The 26002-nt window shown below is 47.6% G+C and overlaps 2 protein-coding genes and 1 long non-coding RNA gene across 3 annotated transcripts in view; 1 reads left to right on the plus strand and 2 right to left on the minus strand.

Moving 5' to 3' along the window:
* The window catches only part of nudc (nudC nuclear distribution protein), a 31250-nt gene extending 30590 nt beyond the window's left edge, over window positions 1–660 (minus strand). Inside the window, exon 1 of the mRNA XM_072500975.1 lies at window positions 482–660. Coding sequence (XP_072357076.1) covers window positions 482–562 — 81 coding nt within the window. The 5' untranslated portion in view covers window positions 563–660. The remainder of the gene's footprint in view (window positions 1–481) is intronic.
* Window positions 661–8061: 7401 nt separating this feature from the next.
* Window positions 8062–18803, minus strand: LOC140414373 (uncharacterized). The gene is made up of 3 exons (XR_011943514.1): window positions 18525–18803; window positions 10964–11222; window positions 8062–9698 (listed from the first exon to the last, which is right to left on the minus strand). It is a non-coding gene; the product is annotated as an uncharacterized lncRNA (long non-coding RNA).
* Window positions 18804–18841: 38 nt separating this feature from the next.
* Window positions 18842–21263, plus strand: nr0b2a (nuclear receptor subfamily 0, group B, member 2a). The gene is made up of 2 exons (XM_072500976.1): window positions 18842–19554; window positions 20853–21263. Exons 1-2 carry the CDS (start codon window positions 19014–19016, stop codon window positions 21092–21094), a joined length of 783 nt encoding a protein of 260 aa, XP_072357077.1. The 5' UTR covers window positions 18842–19013; the 3' UTR covers window positions 21095–21263.
* Window positions 21264–26002: the final 4739 nt, after the last annotated feature.

Raw genomic sequence — 26002 nt, forward strand, 5'->3', positions numbered from 1 at the left:
ATGCGTTGGGACATCTACGACCAGGCCAGGGGGCATCTACGCCCAGGCCGGGGAGGCATCTACGCCCGGGCCGGGGAGGCATGGGGGCATCTACGCCCGGGCCGGGGAGGCATGGGGGCATCTACGCCTGGGCCGGGGAGGCATGGGGGCATCTACGCCCGGGCCGGGGAGGCATGGGGGCATCTACGCCCGGGCCGGGGAGGCATAGGGGCATCTACGCCCGGGCCAGGGAGGGGGCACCCACACCCGGGCAGGGGAGGGGGCACCCACACCCGGGCAGGGGAGGGGGCACCCACACCCGGGCAGGGGAGGGGGCACCCACACCCGGGCAGGGGAGGGGGCACCCACACCCGGGCAGGGGAGGGGGCACCCACACCCGGGCAGGGGGCAGCGGCATCCGGGCAGGGGAGGGTTTGGGAAATCTACTCCCCGGTGAAGGAGTGGGGGAATCTACACCCAAGCAGTGGAATCTAACCGATACCTGGTGAACACCCCCTTCGTGTTGCTGAGCCATGGCTAACAGAATACCATCGAAGCGATCCTCCCCGGATGAGTCCCCCATCGTGCCTGTTTGTCAATGCGGCTCCCTTAGGCTATCGCTCAGCGACACGCTTCAGGCCCTGGCCACTCACCCGGAAGTAATGCGGCCCGTGGGTCAATATGTGACGGATAGGCAGATCACCCAATCAGCGGACATGCGTCCTCATGACGTCTGACGCTAAACCAACTGAGTTCGAGTGTTGAAGGCGCGGTCACCATGGAAACTGGAACATTCGGGAATCGGGCCGTAGCAACGCGGGCCTCAGTCCCAGTCTGCATTGTGTGGCTGCATATTGATCCGGAGTTGGCAGAGCAACAGCTATTATTGGGAGGCGGGCTTCGTGAGGTAGAAGCAAAAACATACTGGACTATCTCAGCGCGTCTGGCAGCATCTGTGGAGAGAGAAGGGAGCTAACGTTTCGACTCTGGATGACTCTTTGTCAAAGCTGGGGAAAGGATATAGAGGAGCTGGAGAAAGTGCAAGGCAGGTTTCTTATTAGGAAACCAGAGCAGGTCAGAGGCTAGGAATCCTGCTGTGGCGATATGCATCACTGTAAATACACAAGGGGTTAATGTAAACACAATGGGACTAAATAAACACTAGGGGGAGCACCAGAGACATCATGACACACAAGACATTCAACCAATAGGCCAGTAAGATAGGACACAACCAATGGGCAGTCAAGACACACCCAGAGGTGACACTACCTCAAAGGGGCAAGCCATATAAAAGGACAGGGCACACATGCTCTGTCTCTTTCCACAGGCAACACTCAGAGTGACGGGTAGATCAGGGAAGCATCACACCCACCGCATGGATTTGAGCAGACTGGTTAGTTAGATCGAGTTACTATAGTAAGATTAGCAGGAGAGTCGAACCCAAGTCGAGGAATTGTTAACTGTTCAATAAATGTGTTAAATCTATCTCCAAATCTGAACCTTCCTTTGTCAAAGTATACATCAAGGAAGCAGCTTATGCTACGTGAAGAAGCATAACACAACATGGTACCAGTGAGTGACCTGTTGAATCCCTATAGTTCAATTCAAAAATCCGTGACCGCCAGCAACAGCACCCAGAGTTTCGAGATTCAGGTACCACGGCAATCTCAGTGCAAACAGGCGTGCGTTCAGGCAGAGATTCGAGATGTGCCTGGTAGCGTCCGACCTAGGTGGCGTGGCGGATGCAGAGAAAATTAAGCTCCTACTCACCATCGCAGGTGCAAGAGCAGCAGAAATCTTTGAGACCTTCAAGTTCTCCAGAGCGCAACAAACACGACAAAACCTACAAAAACAACAGCACTGACAACATCAAGAAGCGTACCAGAGGCAACAAGCACGACAAAAACAACAACAATGGAACTACGACATGGTACAACTCTGCAAATGCGGGACACTGTTACTGCTCAGCTCAGTACAATGACATACCATGGCAGGACGACACAGATTACATACATCGCTACCACAAGCATCGAAAGAAAAAAAAAAGAGTCCAAGTCAGATAACAAAGTGATTTGACCACTTCTTGGTTCCTTAAGCACAGGGACACTGACGGCGTTCACAAGGACATCCCAACATCAACGTCACCACTTCACCAACAAAACAAGAAAGCCACTCAATTGTATTGATTCATGAACTTTGGACTCATACATATGATTTGGACTTATTGTGTCATCATCACTCATCATGATTTGTACATGTCATCACTTATCTACCTATTTTGTTCAATTTTCTTCAACACTGTACAGAAAATATGGAACATGAAAAACGAGGGGATGTGGTGATATGCATCACTGTAAATACACAAAGGGTTAATGTAGATACACTAGACACTGTAAATATACAAGGGGTTAATGTAAACACAATGGGACTAAATAAACACTACGGGGAGCACCAGAGACATCATGACACACAAGACATTCAACCAATAGGCCAGTAAGATAGGACACAACCAATGGGCAGTCAAGACACACCCAGAGGTGACACTACCACAAGGAGGGCGCCCATATAAAAGGACAGGGCACACATGCTCTTTCTCTTTCCACAGGCAACACTCACAGAGTGACTGGCAAATCAGGGAAGCATCACACCCACCGCATGGATTAGAGCAGACTGGTTAGTTAGATCGAGTTACTATAGTAAGATTAGCAGGAGAGTCGAACCCAAGTAGGAGAATTGTTAACTGTTCAATAAATGTGTTAAATCTATCTCCAAGTCTGAACCTTCCTTTGTCAGAGTATACATCAAGGAAGCAGCTTATGCTACGTGAAGAAGCATAACACACCTGCAGCGTGCAACTCGTCTCCTGACTCCTTAAAGCCTATTCAGCATTTGTAAAGCATAAGTCAATGTGTGATGGAATACTCTCCATTTGACTCGATGGGTGCCGTTCCAACAACACTCAAGCCCAACACCTGAGATAAATTAGTCTCCTTGATCAGCACCCCATCTACTACCTTAGGCATCGACTCTCTGCCACCAGTGAGTGTGTACCATCTACAAGATGTGCACGGTAGCACAGTCGTTTCACAGCGCATGGGACCGGGGTTCGATTCCCAGCTTAGGTCACTGTCTGGGCAGAGTCTGCACATTCTCCCGTGTCTGCGTGGGTTTCCTCCACGTGGCCTGATTTCCTCCCACAAGTCCCGAAAACGTGTTTGTTAGGTGAATTGGACATTCTTAATTCTCCCTCAGTGTAACCAAAGAGGCATGTGGCGACTAGGGATTTTCACAGTACCTTCATTGCAGTGTTAATGTAAGCCTACTTGGGACGCTAATAAAGATTATTATTACTGCAACAACTCCTCAAGGCGTCTTCCGTGGCACCTTCCAAACCCATGACCTCTACCAACTAGAAGACCAGATTAGATTTCTTTCCCTAAAGGGTAAAAGACATAGTAGCCCTACAGTGCAGAAGGAAGCTATTCGCCCCATCGATTTTTCACCAACCCTCTGAAAGATCACCCGACCTCGACTCATTCCCCTGCCCTATCCCTGTAACCCCACCTAAGCTGCACATCTTTGTACTCTGGGAGGAAACTGGAGCACCCAGAAGAAACCCATGCAGACATGAGGAGAATGCGCAAACTCCAATGAGCCACATGTTTTTTTTAATTTTTAAAAATAAATTTAGAGTACCCAATTCATTTTTTCCAATTATGGGGCAATTTAGCGTGGCCAATCCACCGACCCTGCACATCTTTGGGTTGTGGGGGTGAAACCCACGCAAACACGGGGAGAATGTGCAAACTCCACACGGACAATGACCCCAGAGCCGGGATTGAACCTGGGACCTCGACGTCGTGAGGCCGCAGTGATAACCACTGCACCACCGTGCTGCCCTTAGATGTTTTTTCATGACAGTCAATTCAAGAGTCATGGTTTTACTGAGACTAGTTTTCAAATTCCAATTTTCTTTTCAATTAATTGAGTTGATTTGAACTCATGTCCTCAGAGCTTGCACCTCTGGATGACCAGTCCAGTGACAATCCCACTAAGCTACCATCTCCCCATGCAAAACTTGCTACGAAAGAGATTAGGTGGGGAAAACAGATTGATACATTCAAGTGGAAATTGGACAAACACATGAGAGAGAAAGATTATGATGATAGGGTTAAATGAAGAAGGGTGGAAGTAGGTTATAGAAAGCATAAACACCAGCATAGGCCAGTTGAGCAGAAAAGCCTGTTTTCTGTGCTATTAGTACGTTATGATTCTCTGTAATTCCTGAGTCAGATGGGGACACCATGCATTTCATCATCTCCCTTGATCTTTTCTCCAAAACCTTTCCAAAACACTGTTCCTGTCCTACTGCTGTCTTCAAATTTGGTGTGGTGTGGTCCATGTGAAGAAATTGAGTTCTTTCTGTCCAGTCTGGTCTCAATCAAAAGCTGAGTTCGGATTTAGAAATTCCTTTAGTTTATTTCAAATAGCTTACACTCCCTCTGATGAAGGCAGGAGACCCATGTCTCTTGAAACTCCCAGAGCGAGTGAGACAAAGGGAGGCAACGTATATGGTCTTTAGTTTACATTCATGCAGTATCAAGTTCCACATACACGAATACAAGATTCCGATAGGCCCTTTCCTTGACCTGGTCATACAATCTAACTGCCACTAATTCTGATAGGCTCATTACACATTCCTTTCGTTCCTCTGGGCCTCTGCCTCCCAGCATCCTTTGTGGCATCCTTTGTGCAAAGAACCAGTCCCTATAGTAACCCCTCCCCCTCTCGCCAAGCTTTGCCCATTTCTTCGTTCACTCCCTGCAACCCGAATTAATGTCCACAATGCACTATTCTAACTGGTCATCCCAGTCTAATGCTCTTTTCTTTAGTTCAATTCCTCACATGCACCATAACAGATAAATTTTGACATAAACTATAAATGGTGATGAGGCAGTTGCAGTGGAGAAGTTATTCAATTGGATTTCTTCAACGAATTAGCGGTACAAAGCTGTCAATCTACTTGAAGGGTCGTGCAAGGATTCCACTCAGGAGAAATTTTTGCCCTTGCTCCCCTCAAAAGATGGTTTTCATAGAATTTACAGTGCAGAAGGGGGCCATGGACGTCATATTACAATTACAGAGCATTTAAGTGCCAATTGTCTGGGGATTGTTGGTGGCAGGTGTGATTCAGTGGGTTTCACTCTTGCCTCTTAGTTAGAAGCTGTGGGCTCAAGCCGCATAACTGAGTCTTGAGCCAATAAGACTGACACTCTTAACAACAACTTAAATTTATATTGTGCCTTCAACGTAATAAAGTGTGCCAAGGTGCTTCACAAGAGGATTATATATCAAAATCTGGACTTCCGGATGTAAGAGGGAGGTTGCACTTTTGGTAGCTCCATCTGGGATCCGTATTTTTTTTAGGCATTTTCGCCCATTTATTTTGGTGATCGTAGTTAGAAAAACACTCTAAATCAGTACAACAGGTTCTCCCTTGTGCCAAATACATGCCCAAAGGAAGGGCAAAGAAACCGGGAAACCTGGAGTAGATATTCCCTTGACCGACTCGGTGGGGGGGGGGGGGGGACTCGTGAAACTCATAATGGCAGAGTTGCAGTCATCGGCAGTCCCAACAAAAATGGATATGTTCTCAGACGCGCTGGATAAGGAATTTATTTTTTATTTATTTTCATAAATTTAGAGTACCCAATTATTTTTTCCAATTCAGGGGCAATTTAGCGAGGCCAATCCACCTATCCTGCACATCTTTGGGTTGTGGGACCGAAACCCACGCAGACACGGGTAGAATGTGCAAACCACACAGACAGTGACCCAGGGCCGGGATTCGAACCCGGGTCCTCAGCGACAATGCTAACCACTGTGCCACCGTGCTGCCCTGGCTAAGGAATTTAATATACACTTTGAGAGGCAGTGGAAGTTGGTCTCGGAGAGATTATGTAAATCAAGCCCAGTCCGGGTGGAGCTTGATAAAGCCGTTGGGAAAGTGAAAATACATGGTGAGATTCTGGAAGGTGTTGAGGCACTCACGAGGCACGATAAGCAGCTTGCGTCGTTAGATGCTGAGATTGCAGTGGTGGCTGATGAAAATACAAGGTTGAAGGCGAAAGTCGATGACCTGGAAAATCAGTCAAGGAAGCAGAACCTCCTGAGTTGCGGGGTTGACAGAGAAGGTGGAGGGCCAGAATCCCACCGAATATCTCCCTCCTGCCCCCCCCCCCCCCCCCCCCCGGTGTCTGACAGGGCCCAATGGATGATCAGGAAGAAATCTCGACCAAATGAGCCACCTCGTGCGATGATCATTCCATTCTATTGTTTTCAGGATGAGGACAAGGTCCTGCAGTGGGCTAAGGATCACCGCAATACGAAATGGGAAGGAAATCTGATCAGGGTCTCTGAAGATGTGGGGCAGAGCCAGCGAGGAAATGGGTGGCCTTTAACAAGATGAAGGTCAAGGGCAGCACGGTGGCGCAGAGGGTTAGCCCTGCTGCCTCATGGCACTGAGGTCTCAGGTTCAATCCCGGCTCTGGGTCACTGTCGGTGTGGAGTTTGCACATTCTCCCCGTGTTTGCGTGGGTTTTGCCCCCACAACCCAAAAATGTGCAGGCTAGGTGGATTGGCCACGCTAAATTGCTCCTTAATTGGAAAAAATGAATTGGCTACTCTAAATTTATTTTAGAAAATTTGAAAAATTTAAAAAACAAGATGAAGGCCGCTCTCTACAGGAAGGGCGTTCTTTTCGGAGTGGTGTACCTGGCGAGAATGTGGGTCACACATGAGACTAAGGACTTATTTTTCAAGACACCTGTGCAGGTGGAGGACTTTATTAACAAACATGGACTGGAGTCCAATTAAATTAAAGGTGTTCTTTGCTGTTTGTGGGCTGAAGGGGTGGTGGAGATATACTGTATATAGTTGATATTCTGTTGTTGAAGTTTGTTTTCTCTGTTAGTGGAGATGATGAGGGCTTTCTATGTTATATGGTTAATGGGTCCCCTTTTTCTTTTCAGGAATAGTTGATCCTCGTGTTGGGCAATGCTTTTGTCTTTTTCATTGTTCTGGTGGGGGCTACCTTACTAGCAGTGTATAATGCTGGTGAATGGGAGTGAGGTAGGGGAGGAGCTGCAGCCGTAAAACCAGTTCAATCTGGTTTGACGTGCTTAGTGTCAGGGTTGGAGAAGCGGGGAGACTGCTGAAACTGTGGGCCTGGTTCCAGTTTGGGGATTTGGAGGGAAATAAGGGGGAGGGATAAGCTGGATGATGGTTGATCTAGAACATTCTTTGTGTTTTTCTGAGATGGGGTTGGCTTCCATCTTGGGAGGATCGTTGATCAATGCCTATTTTCTTTTAATTTTCTAATTAAGGGGCAATTTAATGTGGCCAATCCACCTACCCTGCACATCTTTGGGTTGTGTGGGTGAGACCCATGCAGACATAGGGAGAATGTGCAAATTCCTCATGGACATTGACCCAGGGCCAGGTTGAAACATGGATCATCGGTGCCGTGATGCAGCAGTGCTAACCACTGTGCCACCATGACCAATGCCTCTTAAAGCTGTATTTGTTTTTCCCTGTCGATGGATATAGCTGATTCCAGAAGGAAGGAGGGGTGGGAAACCCCCAATTTGGCTGGTCACCTGGAACATAAGGGAATTGGGTGGTTCGGTGAAGAGATGAAGAGGTTTTCCTCATCTGAAGAACTTAAACCCTGATGTGGTGATTTAGCAAAAGACCCATTTACGGGTGCGAGATCGGACCAGACTCCGGAGGGGGTGGGCAGGGCACCTGTTCCACTTGGGCTTCGATGGCGGAGACCGAGTTGCAGCAATTCTGATCAATAAGCAAATGCCCTATCGGCCACCAAAATTGTGGTGGATCCCAGTGGTAGGTTTGTGATAGTAAGTGAGTCTTTCATAAATTATCATAGAATTTACAGTGCAGAAAGAGGTCATTCGGCCCATCGAGTCTGCACCGGCTCTTGGAAAGAGCACCCCACCCAAGGTCAACACCTCCACCCCATCCCCATAACCCAGTAACCCCACCCAACACTAAGGGCAATTTTGGACACTAAGGGCAATTTATCATGGCCAATCCACCTAACCCGCACATCTTTGGACTGTGGGAGGAAACCGGAGCACCCGGAGGTAACCCACGCACACACGGGGAGGATGAGCAGACTCCGCACAGACAGTGACCCAAGCCGGAATCGAACCCGGGACCCTGGAGCTGTGAAGCAATTGTGCTATCCACAATGCTACCGTGCTGCCCCAATTTTGGCGGGTTCTATCTGTCTGTCATGCTGAGCACAGGGCAGCCAGACCTCAAGTACTGGAAATTTCTTGAAAGGACCCGGGAAAAGGGAGGGGTAAACCTTTGGGAGATTCTGAAGTGGATAAATATACTTTGATAGTTATGGTAAATGTATATGCCCCTAACTGGGGCAATGGGGCATTTATTAAGGGTTTGCTGCCCTCTATCTTGATTTGGATACATACCAGTTAGTCTTGGTAGGGGGACTTCAATTGCGTACTGGAACCCAAAATGGATCGATCAATGCCTAAATCTCAAGATCTCTCAGGGATGGCGACGGTGCTTCGGACCTTCATGGAGCAGATGGGGGAGTAGACCCGTGAAGTTTCCTGCACCTACATGATCAGGAATTCTCATTTTTTTCACACGTGCCAAGGAGGGACAATTTTTTTGTTGTGCAATCCCTGTTCCCGGGGGGTCAGAAAGGCAGTGTGTTCGGTGATAGTAATCTCTGACCGTGCACCACATTTTGTGGACCTTGAGCTGAGGACAGATCCCATTCAGTGGGCACCATGGAGATTCGATGTGGCACTATTGGCGGAGAGGGGGTTCTGTGAACGCATAGCCGTGGCCATTGAAGAGTCAACATTGAGTTTAACAGGAATGGATCAGTCCCTCCCTTTACGTTATGGGAGGCACTTAAGTCGGTGATGAGAGGTAACCTCGTATAAAGTGCACATAGACAGGGCAGTGAGGGCGGAACGACAGGATTTGGTGGGGGCGATCCAGGAAACAGATCATTGCACTCGGAGGACCCTACCCCGGAGCTGCTTACAACTAGGAAGAAACTCGAAATGCAGTTTGACTTGGTATCCGATGGAAAAGCTGTGAGACAGCTGCAACGCACTAGTGTATGAACATGGGGAGAAGCAGGCCATCTGTTGGCACATCAGCTGAGGAGGCAGGTGATCGCCCAGGAGATTATACAGGTCAAGGACTCGAGGGAAGCTTCATAGTGCAGCATTTGAGGCTTTCTATAGCAGGGGTTTTCAAATTCAGGGGCACGGGCAGGTTTCAGGATGGTCGCTGCGTTCGGTCACGGCGCAGGAGGAATGCCCGACTGCCGCAACCGGCCTTTAAAAATCCCGGCAGCGATGGGCCTGTTAGATTGTCAGCCATCCCATGCATGCGTGCTTGATCACGCAGTGTGCATGCCCAGAGCCCAGTGGGGCATACAGCCTCCTCATGACGTCAGCGTACTGTCCAGGGCCGGTTGTTTTCAGAAAACGACTGAGTCCTCCCACCAAGAGCGGCAGCAAAGAGCAGGTCACCGCCCCGTGCACTGACGTCACGTGTTCTGGGCGCAAGAGAGATTCCTCCATTTTGCAGCTGCCAGCAGTGCTGGTGAGAATTTCTGGGCCTCTGGTGAACAACCCATGAAAGAGAAGCTGAAAACAGGAACAAAACATCATGAGGGTGATTATTTGAGATATGAGTTATTAATTATTCCACTGCAAATCAGGATTCAAAGTTCATGTGTGTTAAATGCAGGGAAGCACTGGCAAATGAATGTTTAATACTCTCAAAACTTCAAAGATATTTGAAGACTAAACATTTTTTTAAAATTTTAGAGTACCCAATTATTTATTTTTTCCAATAAATGGGCAATTTAGCATGGCCAATCCACCTAATCAGCACATCTTTGGGATGTGGGGGTGAAACCCACGCAGACAATGTGAAAATTCCACACGGACAGTGACCCAGGACCCAGATTTGAACCTAGGTCCTCAGCACCGCAGTCCCAGTGTTATCCACTGCGCCACGTGCCAACTTTGAAGACTAGACATAGGTTAGGTGGATTGGCCACGCTAAATTGACCCTTAATTGGAAAAAATGAATTGGGTACTCTAAATTTTTTTTTTTAATTTATAAAATGAAGGTCGGCGGTGTGGGTCCCGAAGGATGGCCGGTTGGCAAAAATGGGTTCCTGGCAAACAAGTTATAAAGCACTTCTATATGGATCTTTATAGGTTAGAACCTCCGGAGGGAGTGTCGGACATGGCGAAGTTTCTAGACAGGTTGCCCTTCCGAAAGTAGAGGGGGAGAGTAGGGAGGAGTTGGTGGCCCCCCTAGGCTCGGAGGAGGTGCTGAGGGCGATTGGGTTGATACAGCCGGGTATGGCTCCGGGCCCTGATGGGTATCCTGTTGAGTTAACAAAAATTTTCAGATCAGCTGGTGCCATTAATGATGGATATTTTTAATGATGCTTTAGCTTAAGGTTCCCTGCCTGATTCACTTTCACAGGCCCCCATCTCCCTCACCTTATAGATAAGGACCCCACAGAGTGTTGTTCTTATAGGCGCATTTCGCTGCTGAATGTGGATGCCAAGGTATTGGCTAAGGTGTCGGCTTTGCGTTTAGAGCCATGTGTCCCAGGTATAGTTGCAGAAGACCAGCCAGGATTAGTGAAGGGGTGGCAACTGTCGGCTAACATGCGGCAGGCTCTCACCTTCTTCGGCCTCTGAGCCGAAGATGATTGTGGAATGAGGTCCTTTGTAGGGTAAATACCACCACATCTTGTGCACAGCTCAGCCTGATACAACTCAAAGTGGTACACAGAGCTCATTTAACCAAATCTAGGATGAGTGGGTTTTTTGTTGAAGTGGAGGACAGGTGTGAGCGGTGCTCTCGTGGGTCCGCCAATCATACTCACATGTTCTGGTTGTGTCCAAAGATGATACGCTTTTGGGTCTCCTTCTTTAGCATCATATCAGTGGTTCTTAACATCGATCTGGAGCCTTGTCCTTCGGTGGCCATTTTCAAGGTATCTGACTCGCTGAGGCTGTGGACAGAGAGCGGGTGCTCTCGCCTTTGCTTCACCGATAGCCTGAAGGCAAATTCTGTTGGGATGGAGAGCTTCCGCTCCACTTAGTGCCTCAGCCTGGTTGGGTGACCATATGGACTTTTTATGCCTGGAAAAGGTCAAGTACACCATTAGGGAATCAGTCGAGGGATTTTACCTGAGGTGGCAGCCATTTATCTCACACTTCAAAGAGTTAATTACCATCAGATGTGGGGGGGAGGCAGATTTTGGTTGTGGAACTAGGGGCGTTATGGGGGATTGGCTGTAGCTGTTGTTGTTTGTTTTTCTTTTTCTCTGATCTTTTGTGTTATTAGCACGACAAATGTACCATGTTTGAACCATTTTCAGAGTTGTATTGTAGTTTAGATCATGTGTGTTAATTATTAAATCTTTAGGGCAGCACGATGGCGCAGTGGGTAGCACTGCAGCCTCACGGCATCGAGGTCCCAGGTTCGATCCCGGCTCTGGGTCACTGTCCATGTGGAGTTTGCACATTCTCCCCGTGTCTGCGTGGGTTTCGCCCCCACAACCCAAAGATGTGCAGGGTAGGTGGATTGGCCACGCTAAATTGCCCCTAATTGGAAAAAATGAATTGGGTACTCTAAATTTATATTTTAAAAAATTATTAAATCTTTCATAAAATACATATTTTTTACAAATCAAAATATGACACCAAGTCACATAAGGAGATATTAGGTGAGATGACCAAAAGCTTGGTCAACAAGGAAAATTTTGAGCAGGTTTCTTTTAAAACTATGTTTATTAAGGTTTTACATTTTTGCAAACAACGCAACAAAATTACAAAATAAATACATCGCAGTAAGCAAGGAAAAAAATGGCATACGTGACTACAGAGGAGGACAGGAGAACAACATTATAACTGGCCCGATACATAGAACTGGCTCATTAGACATAGCTAGATGCCTCTATAAGCCCCAGCAGAGACCAAGGGAGAAACCGGATGAAGCCTGGAAAACATGGTAAAATGGTGCACAGCTTCCCACGCCATTCTGCTCGCAACTACCACGACAGGTCAGAATAGATTTTCCACGCCATGTTCAGGCGCGCACAAATATATATCTTCCTCAACTCTAGCAGCAGCAAAGGCATCAACGGCACACTACAGACTTTATTCAAATACCTGACCCATCTGCACTCATGCAGGAACCATTCACGGATTCCTTACACTCACCCTTACAAAAGAAAACAAAGAAAATGTGCAAAACCCCCAGTTTTAGAGAGGAGTTACATATATACCACACAATGCAACTTAACCCCAGTCTCAGGCCCAGAACAGAACCAACATCATTCCATACAGAGAGGACTGGCAACAATATGTTTGGATTATGAGCAAGCCTACTGGGCCTCCCAAGAAAAACAGAAAGATAGAAGAGCTACCAGATGTAAATATAGGGTAACAAAGGATCAGGACCCAACCATGGTTCCATATTTCACTAGCGCAAGTCGATCACCCATTAATGAAGAAGAGAACAAGCTGCTCATTCAACCAGGTGGGGCCAACAGGATATCAACCAAAGCGCAGGACTCAGCTCAACCCCAGGCCCCCATGCACCGAAGAAGCAATCCTCAGCCTCTCAGATGTCCCTAATAAGTGTCTTTGTGGAGGGACATCCCAAGCTCCAGGGCGCAACAGGATACCAGCCACAGCCCCGTGCCCGGCCTAATCCAGCACATCCCAACACATAGGAATCAATACCCCCAGGACAACAAGGAACAAAGAAACGTACAGCACAGGAACAGGCCCTTTGGCCCTCCAAGCCTGCACCATCTATGCTGTCCATCTAACCTAAAGGGTTTACACTTCTGGGGCCCATAACCCTCTATGCCCATGCTATTCCTGTATTTGTCAAGACACCCTTTAAAAGTCACTATCGTACCTGCTCCCACCACCTCCTCTGGCAACGTGTTCCTGGCACCCACTACCCTCTGTGTAAAAAAACTTCCCTCCCGCATCTCCTCTAAACTTTGCCCCTGGCATCTTAAACCAATGTCCCCCAGTAATTGACTCTTCCACCCTTGGAAAAAGCTTCTGACAATCCACTCTGGCCATGCCCCTCATAATTTTGTAGATTTCTATAAGGTCGCCCCTCAACCTCCATCATTCCAGTGAGAACACACCGAGTTTATCCTACCTCTCCTCATAGCTAATGCCCTCTATAACAGGCAACATCCTGGTAAACCTCATCTGTACCCTCTCCAAAGCCTCCACATTCTTCTGGTGGTGAGGCGACCAGAACTAAGGTTCTATACAGCTGCAGCATGACTTGACAATTTTTATACTCAATACCCCAGCCGATGAAGGCAAGCATGCCGTATGCCTTCTTGACTACCTTCTCCACCTGCATTGCCACTTTCAGGGACCTGTGGACCCGTACTCTCAGATCCCTCTGCCTGCCAATACTCTTAACAATTCTGCCATTTACCGTATATTTCCCACCTTTATTAGACCTTCCAAATTGCATTACCTCACATTTATCCGGATTAAATTCCATCTGCCATCTTCTTTCTGCCCAAGTCTCTAACCGATCTATATCTTGCTGTATCCTCTGACAGTCCTCATCGCTATCTGCAATTCCACCAACCTTTGTGTCACCTGCAAACTTACTAATCAGGCCAGTTACATTTTCCTCCAAATCATTTATATATACTACAAACTGATCCCTGTGGAACACCACTAGTCACAGCCCTCTATTCAGAAAAGCGCCCTTCCACTGCGACCCTCTGTCTTCTATGACCGAGCCAGATCTGTAACCATCTTGCCAGCTCGCCTCTGATCCCATGTGACTTCACCTTCTGTACCAGTCCGACATGAGGGACCTTGTCAAAGGCCTTACTGAAGCCTATGTAGACAACATCCACTGCCCTACCTTCATCACTTATCTTTGTTACTTCCTCGAAAAACTCGATCAAGTTAGTGAGATGACCTCCCCTTGATGACAAAACCATGCGCTTCTCGCGAATATGTCCACTTGCTTCCAAATGGGAGTAAATCCGGTCTCAAAGAATCCTTTCCAATAATTTCCCTACCACTGACGTAAAGCTCACCGGCCTATAATTTCATGGATTATCCTTGCTACCCTTCTTAAGCAAAGGAACAACATTAGCTATTCTCCAGTCCTCTGGGACTTCACATGTAGCCAGAGAGGATACAAAGATTCCTGTCAAGGCCCCAGGACTTTCCTGCCTTGCCTCGCTGAGTATTCTGGGGTAGATACCATCAGGCCCTGGGAACTTAGCTACCTTAATGTTTTTCAAGACGCCCAACACCTCTTTTTTGATCTCAATATGACCCATACTATCTACACATCCTTCCCCAGACTCATCGGCCACCAAGTCCTTCTCTTTGGTGAATACTGATGCAAAGTACTCATTCAGTACCTCGCCCATTTCCTCTGGCTTCATGCATAGATTCCTTCTCCTGTCCTTGAGTGGGCCAACCCTTTCTCTGGCTACCCTCCTGCTTTTTATATATGTATAAAAAGCCTTGAGATTTTCCTTAATCCTGCGTGCTAATGACATTCCAAGGCCCCTTTTAGCCCTCCTGACTCCTTGTTTAAGTTCCTTCCTACTTTCCATATATTCCTCATGGGTTTCATCTGTCCCCGCCGTCTAGCCCTTACAAATGCTTCCTTTTTCTTTTTGACTAGGCTTACCATATCCCTCGTTATCCAAGGTTCCCGAAACTTGCCATATTTATCCTTCTTCCTCACAGAAACATGCCGGTCCTGAATTCCTATCATCTGACATTTAAAAGCCTCCCACATACCAGATGTTGTTTTACCCTCTAACATCCACCCACAATCTAGTTTCTTCAGTTCATATTGAATATTTAATAATTAGTCTTCCCCCAATTTAGCACCTTCACCCAAGGACTACTTTTATCTTTATCCAACAGTACCTTAAAGCTTATTGAATTATGATCACTGTTCCCAAAATGCTCCCCTACTGAAACTTTGACTAACTGGCCGGGCTAATTCCCCAATACCAGGTCCAGTATGGCCCCTTCCCACGTTGAACTACTTACATATTGTTTTAAGAAGCCCTCCTGGATGCTCCTTACAAACTCTGCCCCATCCAAGCTTCTAGCACTAAGTGAGTCGAAGTCAATATAGGGGAAGTTAAAAAAATCACCCACCACAAAAACCCTGTTGCTTTTGCACTGTTCCAAAATCTGCCTATATATCTGCTCCTCCATGTCCCGCTGGCTGTTGGGAGGCCTGTAGTAAACCTCCAACATTGTGACTGCATCCTTCCTATTCCTAAACTCTACACATATTGCCTTGCTGCATGAGCCCTCTAAGGTGTCCTCCTGCAGTACAGCTGTGATATTTTCCTTAACCAATAGAGCAACTCCCCCTCCTTTTTACATTCCCCCTCTATTCTGCCTGAAACATCGTTTAGCTGCCAATCCTGTCCCAGCCTCAGCCAAGTCTCTATAATGGCAACAACATCATAGTTCCTAGTACTAATCCAAGCTCCAAGTTCATCTGCCTTACCTATTTCTCACATCGAAACAAATACTTCAGACCACCAGTCCTGCTGTGAACAGCAACATCGCCCAGCCTGCTCTTCCTCTGAGTCTTATTGGCCCTATTCTCTAGTTCCCCCTCAGTTATTTTACCTTCTGACCTTTTGCTCCGGTTCCCATCCCCCGCCACACTATTTTAAGCCCTCCCGTGTAACACTCGCGGCCAGGATATTTATGCCTCTGCAGTTTAGATGCTACCCGTCCTTCTTGTCCAGATCCCACCTGCCCCGGAAGAGATCCTAATGGTCCAGATATCTGAAACCCTCCCTCCTACACCAGCTGTTTAGTCACATGTTTAGCTGTACTATCTTCCTATTTCTCGCCTCACTGGCATGTGGCATAGGGAATAATCCCGAGATTACAACTCTAGAGGTCCTGTTTTTAACTTTCTGCTTAGCTCCCTGAACTCCTGCTGCAGGACCTCATCACTTTTCCTACCTATGTCATTAGTACCAATATGTACCACATCCTCTGGCTATTCACCCTCCCCATTCAGAATGTTTTCTGCCCATTCAGAGACATCCTGGACCCTGGCACTAGGAAGGCAACATACCATCTGGAGTCCCCTATAATTATTGCTCTTCTATGCTTTGTCCCTCTCTGCTCAACAACAAAGCCAGTTGTGGTGCCACTGCTCTGGCTGCTACTGCTGTTTTCCACAAATAGACCATCCCCCAACAGTATCCAAAACAGTATACTTGTAAGAGAGGGGGACAGTCACAGGGGATTCCTGCACTGACTGCCTGCCCCTTCTAGCAGTCATCCATCTATCTTCCTGCACCTTGGGTGTAACCACATCTCTAAAACCTCCATCTATGATGCTTGCCACCACCTGCATGCTCCTAAGTGCATTCAACTGCTGCTCCAACCGATCCATTCGGTCTGTGAGGAGCTGCAATTGGGTACATTTCCTGCCGATGTAGTTGTCCGGAATGCTGGAAGCTTCACGGACCTCCCACATCTCACAAGTAAAGCATTTTACCCCTCCAACTGCCATTTACAGAACTAATTCATAAATTAATTTAAAAATAAATATTTCCTAAATTAAAATAAGTTAGTTACCTATATACTTCCTAGCACTAGATTTCTTTTCCTAAAGTAAATTTAGAGTACCCAGTTCGTTTTCCAATTAAGGGGCACTTTAGTATGACCAATCTACCTAACCTGCACATCTTTGGGTTGTGGGGGTGAGATCCACGCAGACATGGGGAGAATGTGCAAACTCCACACAGACAGTGACCCGGGGCCGGGATTCAAACCTGGGTCCTCAGCGCTGTAGGCCGCACATTCCCCAATGAGGGTTCTTATACAGCGAGTTGTTGTACAGCCATGTTTCTCGGCACTGCGAGCGCTGGGATACATGTGGATAAATGTGTTCGCCCATTTGGCTGAATTGAGCCCTACAACAGTGAAGTGTTTTGGTACACCCTGATTTCTATTTTGATGTGGTCTGGAGGGGGCAAAAATCTGGCAAATGGCGTACAATGTGACAGATGTGAAATTAGCCATTTTGATAGGAAAAATAAAAAAGAAGCTCATCTAAATGGTGAGAAAGAGCTGGGTTCTGAGGTGCAGAGTAATATGGGTGAAGACAGAGATGGGGAGAATTTTTATCTCTCTGAGGTTCGTGAATCTCTGGAACTTTTCCTCAAAAGGCAATGAAAGCAGATTAAGATGGAACTAGATAGATTTGTAATTAACAATGGGTGAAAGGTTATAGAGGCTAAGCATGAATGTGAGGTTGAGGTTACAATCAGATCAGCCATGATCTGATTGTAACCTCTTGGTGGTACAGTAGTTAGCATTGCTACCTCACAGCACCAGGGACTCGGGTTTAATTCCAACCTTGGATGACTGTGTGGAGTTTGCAAGTTCACCCCGTGTCTGTAGTGGGTTTCCTCCGGATGCTCTGGTTTCCTCCCACAGTCCAAAGGTGGGCAGGTTAGGTGGATTGGTCACGCTAAATTGCCCCTTAATGTCCAAAGGTTAGGTGAAGTAATGGGGATAGGGCAGGGTAATGGGTCTGGGTTGGCGTGCTCTCTTGGAAGGTCAGTGCAGACTCGATGGGTTGACCTGCAAGGATTCTATGATTTTACTGAATGGCGGAGCAGGGTTCAGGCGCCGAGTAGCCTACTCCTGCTCCTAATTTGTATGTTCATATGTTCGTATGTCAGTATGTTCTCCAGATAATTAGATAACCAGTTGTCCTACATGGCTCGCTTCACTTGCACAGTGGCATTTTAAAAACTAGATTCTCATTGTGGTAACAGTTATTCATCTCTATGAGTTTGGGGTCAATCAATATTTTCTGATCAATTCTGGCCATTGGCATTTTCCAGTCGAGACTGGGAGCTAGCAATAGAGGAGGCCATTCAACTCCTCAAATCTGTTTTGCCATTTAGTTAGAACACGGATAATCTGTACCTCAACACCAACACGGCCTTTGCCCCATATCCCTTGATACTGTAATCTAACAAAAACCTATCTACCTGCCGAGAAAGTGCTCAAAAGTGGAAATCCAGTTTGTCTCTACTCCAGCAGAGCAATGCTGACGTTGGCTGCTTTGCCACAGCAAGTGCCACATTGGAGATGAATTAAAAACATGGGGTGGGCTTGAGCCCGGAACCTTCCGGACCGTGCGCTCAGTGCAATCCTTGGCAATGCATTTACTCAACACTGTATTGGCGTTACTCGTGAGCTCGTTTGAAATTTACAACAGATTGAAACATTTATTGAGAGCAGTTGTTTTATTAATAATGCAGCGATCGGGTAAAATTGTTTGTGAGCTCCTTTCCTTCAAGGCTACAAACAATTGCTTATCTCATTCGAAAGCCCGATATCACGTTTTGTAACTGAGTGTACCTGATTGCCGCTCTGTTAATGACCTCTTGTAGTCCTTGGTGCATTGGGTTTAAAGTCTGTGTACATGGCATCAGGTAATAGTGATAAGCCACTTCCATCGGTCTGACCTGCTGTTTCATTGAAAAAATACGTATCTGTTGCTGACCTGCACCATAGAGACAAGCCACTTGGCCAATTAGCGTAGGCTTGTTTTTCAATGAAAGTTGCGTGTTCTTTAAGGTTAAGGTCACTCCCAGTCACTGAATGAAACGGAATATAAGTAGTCTTTAGGAGGAAACAGCTCAGTTGGTGCCTGTGGAAGCGAGATTATCTGATCCACTCTCAATCAGCTCCCGCACAGCACAGCTCCAAAAGCAATTGTTTGAGGTGTTAGGAGTTAGGGATTTTGGTCTCCCGTTAAAATTAGCACTTTAAACTAAGTTGAACTGCTCAGCAGTACTGCCAGCGTGCTAAATTCAGAGTGATTCTGGTTTGGCACTGAGGGCGGCTATGGCTTGTGTAGATGTTCTGCTCGATAAATGCCACTGTGCTACCGGGAAGAGACAGAGTGCGATTTTATACACCATCCTGAGCCAGCAAGGAGACCTCCAGGACTGCGACGAGTCCTCACATCATAGCTGCTTCAGTGAAGCCAGGCGGACGGTTCGCTTAAAGACTCCGCAGGTTACGTGTCAGGCGGTGTCTGATGTGTTGGTAAAGACAGTCAGTTTTATCAGGAACCTCCCCTCCTTCCACCATCTCCCCAGGGCAGACCAGCTGCTGCTGCTGGAGAGCTGCTGGCTCCCGCTGTTTCTGTTGGGTCTGGCTCAGGAGAGAGTGAGCTTCGAGGTGACAGAGACCCCGGGCTACAGCATGCTGAGGAGAATCCTGCTGAGTGGGCCGGGCCTGATCAAGACACGGGAAGAGGAGAGGAGGCAGCCCACACTTGCTGGTGTACAGAGAATAAAAATGTGCCTGAACAAATTCTGGGGACTACGCCTAAGCCCCAAGGAGTACGCGTACCTGAAAGGAGCAATCCTCTTCAACCCCGGTAACTAAACAGCCTCTCTCTTCATTCCAGTGTGTGTAATGGAGCAAGGGAATTGTAATGATGCGCCCTTTACACAGTGTCCACCACAAATGACCCCTTACACCAGACCCCGGCAATAATTCTACCAACTCAGTAACATGTTAACAGCAGCCTGAGCACCAGCCAGCAGTCTGAAATCCAGGAGCCAGGAGTCTGAGGGGCTGGTTTAGCACAGTGGGCTAAACAGCTGGCTTGTAAAGCAGACCAAGGCCAGCAGCTTCCCATACAGCCTCCCCGAACAGGCGCCGGATTGTGGTGACTAGAGGCGTTTCACAGTAACTTCATTTGAAGCCTACTTGTGACAATAAGCGATTTTCATTTTTCAAATCTGGGGGCCCCTCAATCAGGGGATATGCTCAACTTTCGCATGAATGGATGGTGTGATTATATTTATCCACTTCAGAATCTCCCAAAGGTTTACCCCTCCCTTTTCCTGGGTCCTTTCAAGAAATTTCCAGTACTTGAGGTCTGGCTGCCCTGTGCTCAGCATGACAGACATATAGAACCCGCCAAAATTGGGGCAGCACGGTAGCATTGTGGATAGCACAATTGCTTCACAGCTCCAGGGTCCCGGGTTCGATTCCGGCTTGGGTCACTGTCTGTGCGGAGTCTGCACATCCTCCCCGTGTGTGCGTGGGTTTCCTCTGGGTGCTCCGGTTTCCTCCCACAGTCCAAAGATGTGCAGGTTAGGTGGATTGGCCATGATAAATTGCCCTTAGTGTCCAAAATTGCCCTTAGTGTTGGGTGGGGTTACTGGGTTATGGGGATAGGGTGGAGGTGTTGCCCCTGGGTAGGGTGCTCTTTCCAAGAGCCAGTGCAGACTCGATGGGCCGAATGGCCTCCTTCTGCACTGTAAATTCTATGAAATCCACCCGATTAAAAAAAAACCTGAATTGTGTGACTATGAGCAGAATACTGCAAAGTCCTGATGAGATTTTCCAGCTTTTTCTGTGTTTATTTGTGTGATCCAGCCGCGGATTGAGGTTGTTGTGGGGATTTGGGGGGGGGGGGGGGGGGCAGGTGATGGTCACGATCAAAGGAGTGGCATGCAGAAAATAGCTCTCGATACAAAACATGCTGGAAACGCTAAGTGAATCCAGGCTGCTTCGAGTTGTGAAGTAGGCTCGGCACTGACAGCTGCTGCCGGACATGCAGCATTTCCGGGGCTGCTGCTTCCTCACTTTCTGCCGTGTATGTGTCTTGTTCTCTGCTTGCGTTTTGAGTCTGGACTGAGTGGTACTCTCTCCGTCTTTTTGCAGACCTGCCTGGACTCGGAGCGCCCGCCTACATTGAGGGCCTCCAGCGGGAAGCGCAGCGCGCGCTGCACCAGCTCCTGGTGCCTCTGCCTCCCAGGGAAAGCAGCCGCTTTGCCCGGATTCTCCTCACCGTCTCCGCCTTGAAAACCATCAGCACCAGCCTCATCACTGAGCTCTTCTTCAGGCCGGTGATCGGAACAGCAAACATGAAGGAGCTACTGCTCGACATGCTCTACACCCAGTGAGGGCAGCTCACCCACCGACCTACTCGCTGCCCAGCCAGTCACCCGTCCCATTCATTTGCCACTCGCAGCCCACACACAGCTCGCTCCTCTCTCTCTCTCGGCATACCTTTTTGTATTAAATTATTATATATTTTTTACCTTGAATAAAATTATTTTGCTTCTTTTGAAAGACTGGTAATTTTATTAAAGACAGCTTTATTTGTCAGGACTTTAATTTTCAATTTAGAGAAATCCTCAGGTTTAAGAGCAGACATTTAATTCAGGCAATGGCCAGTCACTGCTGATTCACACCTTGTGCCATTAGGGGCCAATCTGCAAATGTCCAAACCCGCCATGAATAGGTGTCTGTGGGACACAGAGTACATAGGAGTATAAGTAGGCCCCTCGAACCTGTTCTATCACGTGTCAGGTATTAAATAGGCCCTGTCCTATCTCTAACCGCACACATTGAAGGGAATTTAAAAAAAATTAAATTCAGAATACCCTATTCATTTTTTCCAATTAAGGGGCAATTTAGCGTGGTCAATCCACCTACCTTGCACATCTTTGGGTTGTGGGGGCAAAACCCACACAAACACAGGGAGAATGTGCAAACTCCACACGGACAGTGACCCAGAGCCGGGATTGAACCTGGGACCCCAGCGCCGTGAGGCAGCAGCACTAACCACTGCACAACGGTGCTGCCCTATTGAAGGGAAATTGAGATTGGATGGTGCAGTGGATTTGAATTTGATGTTTTTAAATAATAATAATAGTCTTTATTATTGTCACAAGTTGGAGAGGCACGGTGGCACAGTTGTTAGTACTGTTGCCTATGTCGCTGGTGACCCGGGTTCAATCCCAGCTCCAGGTCACTGTCGGTGTGGAGTTTGCACATTCTCCCCATGTCTGTGTGGGATTCACCCCCACAACCCAAAGATGTGCAGGTTGGGTGGATTGGCCAGGCTAAATTGCCCCTTAATTAGAAAAAAATAATTGGGTACTCAAAATTTTAAAAAAATTATTGTCACAAGTAGGCTTACATTAACACTGCAATGAAGTTACTGTGAAAATCCCTTAGTCACCACACTCCGGCGTCTGTTCGGGTACACTGAGGGAGAATTCAGAATGTCCAATTCACCTAACAAGCACGTCTTTTGGGACTTGTGGGAGGAAACCGGAGCACCCGGAGGAAACCCACGCAGACACGGAGAGAATGTACAGACTCCGCACAGACAGTGACCCAAGCAGGAAGCGAACCTGGGACCCTGGAGCTGTGAAGTTCCAACCCCTTAAAGTAGCTGAAGCTATGTCGGTTTGTGACTCTCAAACAAAAGACAGTATGACAGAAACCCATCCCTCAATATCCCAAAGACAGACTAATAAACCCCCGTGGGTGGCAGAGACCAAATTCAAAGAGGACTATAGAATGGCCATCGGCAGTTCATAAGCCAGCCTTGGCCAACTGGAGCCTATTAATCTGCTAAAACAAAGGACCCTACAACCTTCCGTTCGAGTCTTTATGGTTGGAACATTTAACAATTTCAGGGTTGCACACAAAGGGATATACATCCTTTGTCAAAGCCAGAGTGGAGAAGTGGGAGTCATGTGATATGAACCTCTAGTTGGTGGAAACAGTTATATTGCCTTGCTATACTAAAAACGCATTCTGCCATCTTACCTGCAGCAGAACAGAAAAGGAGCTGTGCAGAGATTGAATATTTGGTCGCATCTACATTGTTTCTACCAGAACTTCTGCACATTGCCTATAAGACTGCTTCATCTCTGTTTATCTATCTTCTCACTTGAAGTCAACTCCACTGGAAAAGTGAATAATGCAGCAGCAGTTTTCAGCCTGTTGATCCCCAGTGAAAGAATATGTCATTGGAATTTGGTACTGGACTGTGGACTCGTGTGAAACAACAATTAGTTTCTCTGTGGTCTTTGCCCTATAAACCTTTCTTTTCTCCAGCCCTATTTTATTGTATGAGTGCAAAGGAGGCAAAGTTGCTACTCTCCTGCATTTAAATCTGTGCAAATGAACTAACTATTTGAGTTCATCCTATCTCAAGTTTTAAAAAGAATAAATTTAAAGTACCAATTCATTTATTTCAATTAAGGGGCAATTTAGCGTAGCCAATCCACCTACCCTGCACATCTTTGGGTTGTGGGGGCGAAACCCACGCAAACACGGGGAAAATGTGCAAACTCCACATGGACAGTAACCCAGAGCCGGGATCGAACCTGGGACCACGGCGCGTGAGGCTGCAGTGCTAACCACTGTGCCACCATGCGGCCCAATTCTATCTTAAGTTTGCTGCCCCCCCCCCCCCCGGTCGGACAGTCAGCCTGCAGCTTTGGGTGGTGCTGCTGATCACCAGTCGAGCAGGATTCACTGGTGGGCATTTAGGGAGGCTCTCCTCCCCATGAAGAGATCTGGCTGTTCTAAGTCACCAAAGGCTGCCTCTCTCAGGCATGGCTCCACCCTGATCCCCACCACCTTGGACATTGCATCGAAGAAGGCTGTCCAAAGCCCAACAGGTCTGGGGCAAGACCGGAACATAGAACATGGTTGGTCGGGCTTCCTTGGCACCACTCACATTTATCCTCCACCTTCGGGAAGAACCTGCTCATTCGGGTTCTAGTTAAGTGAGCTCTGTGTACCACTTTCAGCTGCATTAGGCTTAGCCTTGCGCAAGTGGAGGTGGAGTTGACCCTGTGCAATGCTTCGCTCCAGAGTCTCCACCTATTTCAAACCCTAAGTCCTCCTCTCATTTTTCTCGTCTCATCCAGTCGTGTTGTTGCCAATCGGCACCGGAGACGCCAATAATGTTGCCAATTAATAATGATGCTCTTTAGAGTCACCAGGTATCAAATTATACCACCACAAGGCTTTACCGGATATCGATCAAAGGACCACACAACCAGTTAGTCAGTTCAAGTTCAAAGGTGGTTTATTTACACATAAGGATTACTTCGACATGCAACAGAAAACACTACAAGTTAAACTACACCTAACAACTACAATAACCTATACTTAACTTCAGGGCAACCGGCTCTAGGCAGATAGACAAGGCCTTTGCCCGGATCCTGCATGGCTGGGTGGAAGAAGTGGCTCTGTTTCTGCTGGGCTCAACTGACTGGTAGCGATCGTTGGTCTTGAACTTGTCTGTCTGGTCGTTATGCTGCACTTGGGTTGGCATAGGCCGGATCCAAGAGAGACCGAGCACATGGCTGTGTCTCTTTTTATCCCTCTGGGATTTCGCGCTCTTTGGGGCGGTCCTTAGCTTTGGACCCAATAATTCGACAAGCTTCGATCACTGACTTCGATTTTGGCCAATAATGGGGCGGGTGCCTTGATGGCTGGGCATGTCCTTAGCGCTCATTGACCTTGGCTGTTTGGGCTCCCTGAGTAAAGGGAGTGGCGCCGATTAGTCTGTATCTGTATCGGTTACCTGAGTACAGTTCTTTTGTTCGAGGGAAATGGGCCATTAGAATGCAAACGAGTGGGGGTTTCGATCACGTCTAGCTCTCTGGATTGCAAATACACACACAAGCTCTGAGTCTGTCTGACTCCTGGGTTGGCCATAATTCCCATGGTCCTTTGCAGGTGGCCATCTGAGGTGGCTACAGTGTGTTTTTAAAAAATAAATTTAGAGTACCCAATTAATTTTCTCCAATTAAGGGACAATTTAGCATGGCCAATCCACCCACCCTGCACATCTTTGGGTTGTGGGAGCGAAACCCACGCAAACACGGGGAGAATGTGCAAACTCCACATGGACAGTGACCCAGAGCCGGGATCGAACCTGGGACCTCGTCGCCGTGAGGCACAGTGCTAACCCACTGCACCACCATGCTGCCCAAGCTACAGTGTGTTTACCCTTCCAAGTAGTCGCCCATACAGGTCGCTGCAGTTCACCTTCACTAAGATGTCAGCATCCAGTAGGTCCTCTGACAACCACTGTTGTGGTGGTCATGGGGATATGTCCTTGTTTCCATAAGTAAGAGGTTTTTGAACTGCATATATCTTGGTTCGTTCCCCCCTGACAGCTGAAACATTTCTTTTTCTTTTTCTTTTTTATAAATTTAGTGTACCCAATTCATTTTTTTTCCAATTAAGGAGCAATTTAACGTGTTCAATCCACCTACCTTGCACATCTTTTTTTTGAGTTGTGGGGGCGAAACCCACGCAAACATGGGGAGAATGTGCAAACTCCACACGGACAGTGACCCAGAGCCGGGATCGAACCTGGGACCTCGGCGCCGTGAGGCAACATGGCTAACCCACTGCGCCACTGTAATGACCTCCAATTGGCATTATTGGTTGGCCAATTGGAGTATGAGCTCCCTCAATGATAGCTCATTGAGGGGGCCCATATAAGCACCTGTGTAGGCTTTGTGAGGCAGTCTTAAGTTGACTGGAATGCTAGCAGCACTGTTTGGAGCTGCTCTTGTATATAGTTATTGCAAATATATACTGGTGTGGTGACCCTGCCTCCTGTGGATTATTACAGTGGCGACGAGGTAAACAAAGAACCATGCGGAGACCAGCTGCCGCACTCGGAGGGTAAGCCTTGCTCTTTCAAAAATGCCTCTTTTTGGGAAGTTGGATGCATTCGACCCGACTATTGAGGACCGGTCCCAGTATGTGGAGAGAATGTGTTACTTTTTCCAGGCCAATGAGATAACGGAGGACGGAAGGAAATGGGTTATACTGCTGTCGGCGTGCGGACTCTCAGCTTTCGCCATTATACGTAGTCTAACTTATCCCGATACGCCGGACACGATAACTTTCCAAGAATTAACGAAATTGGTGGAAGAGCACTATGACCCAAAACCACCCCTCATTTTGCGTAGGTACAGATTCTACACAACAAAGCGGGAAGACAGAGAGTCAGTCACAAATTTCTTGACCCACCTGAGAAG

Source organism: Scyliorhinus torazame, chromosome 1 (genome assembly GCF_047496885.1).
Source record: "Scyliorhinus torazame isolate Kashiwa2021f chromosome 1, sScyTor2.1, whole genome shotgun sequence".
Lineage (NCBI taxonomy): Eukaryota > Metazoa > Chordata > Chondrichthyes > Carcharhiniformes > Scyliorhinidae > Scyliorhinus > Scyliorhinus torazame.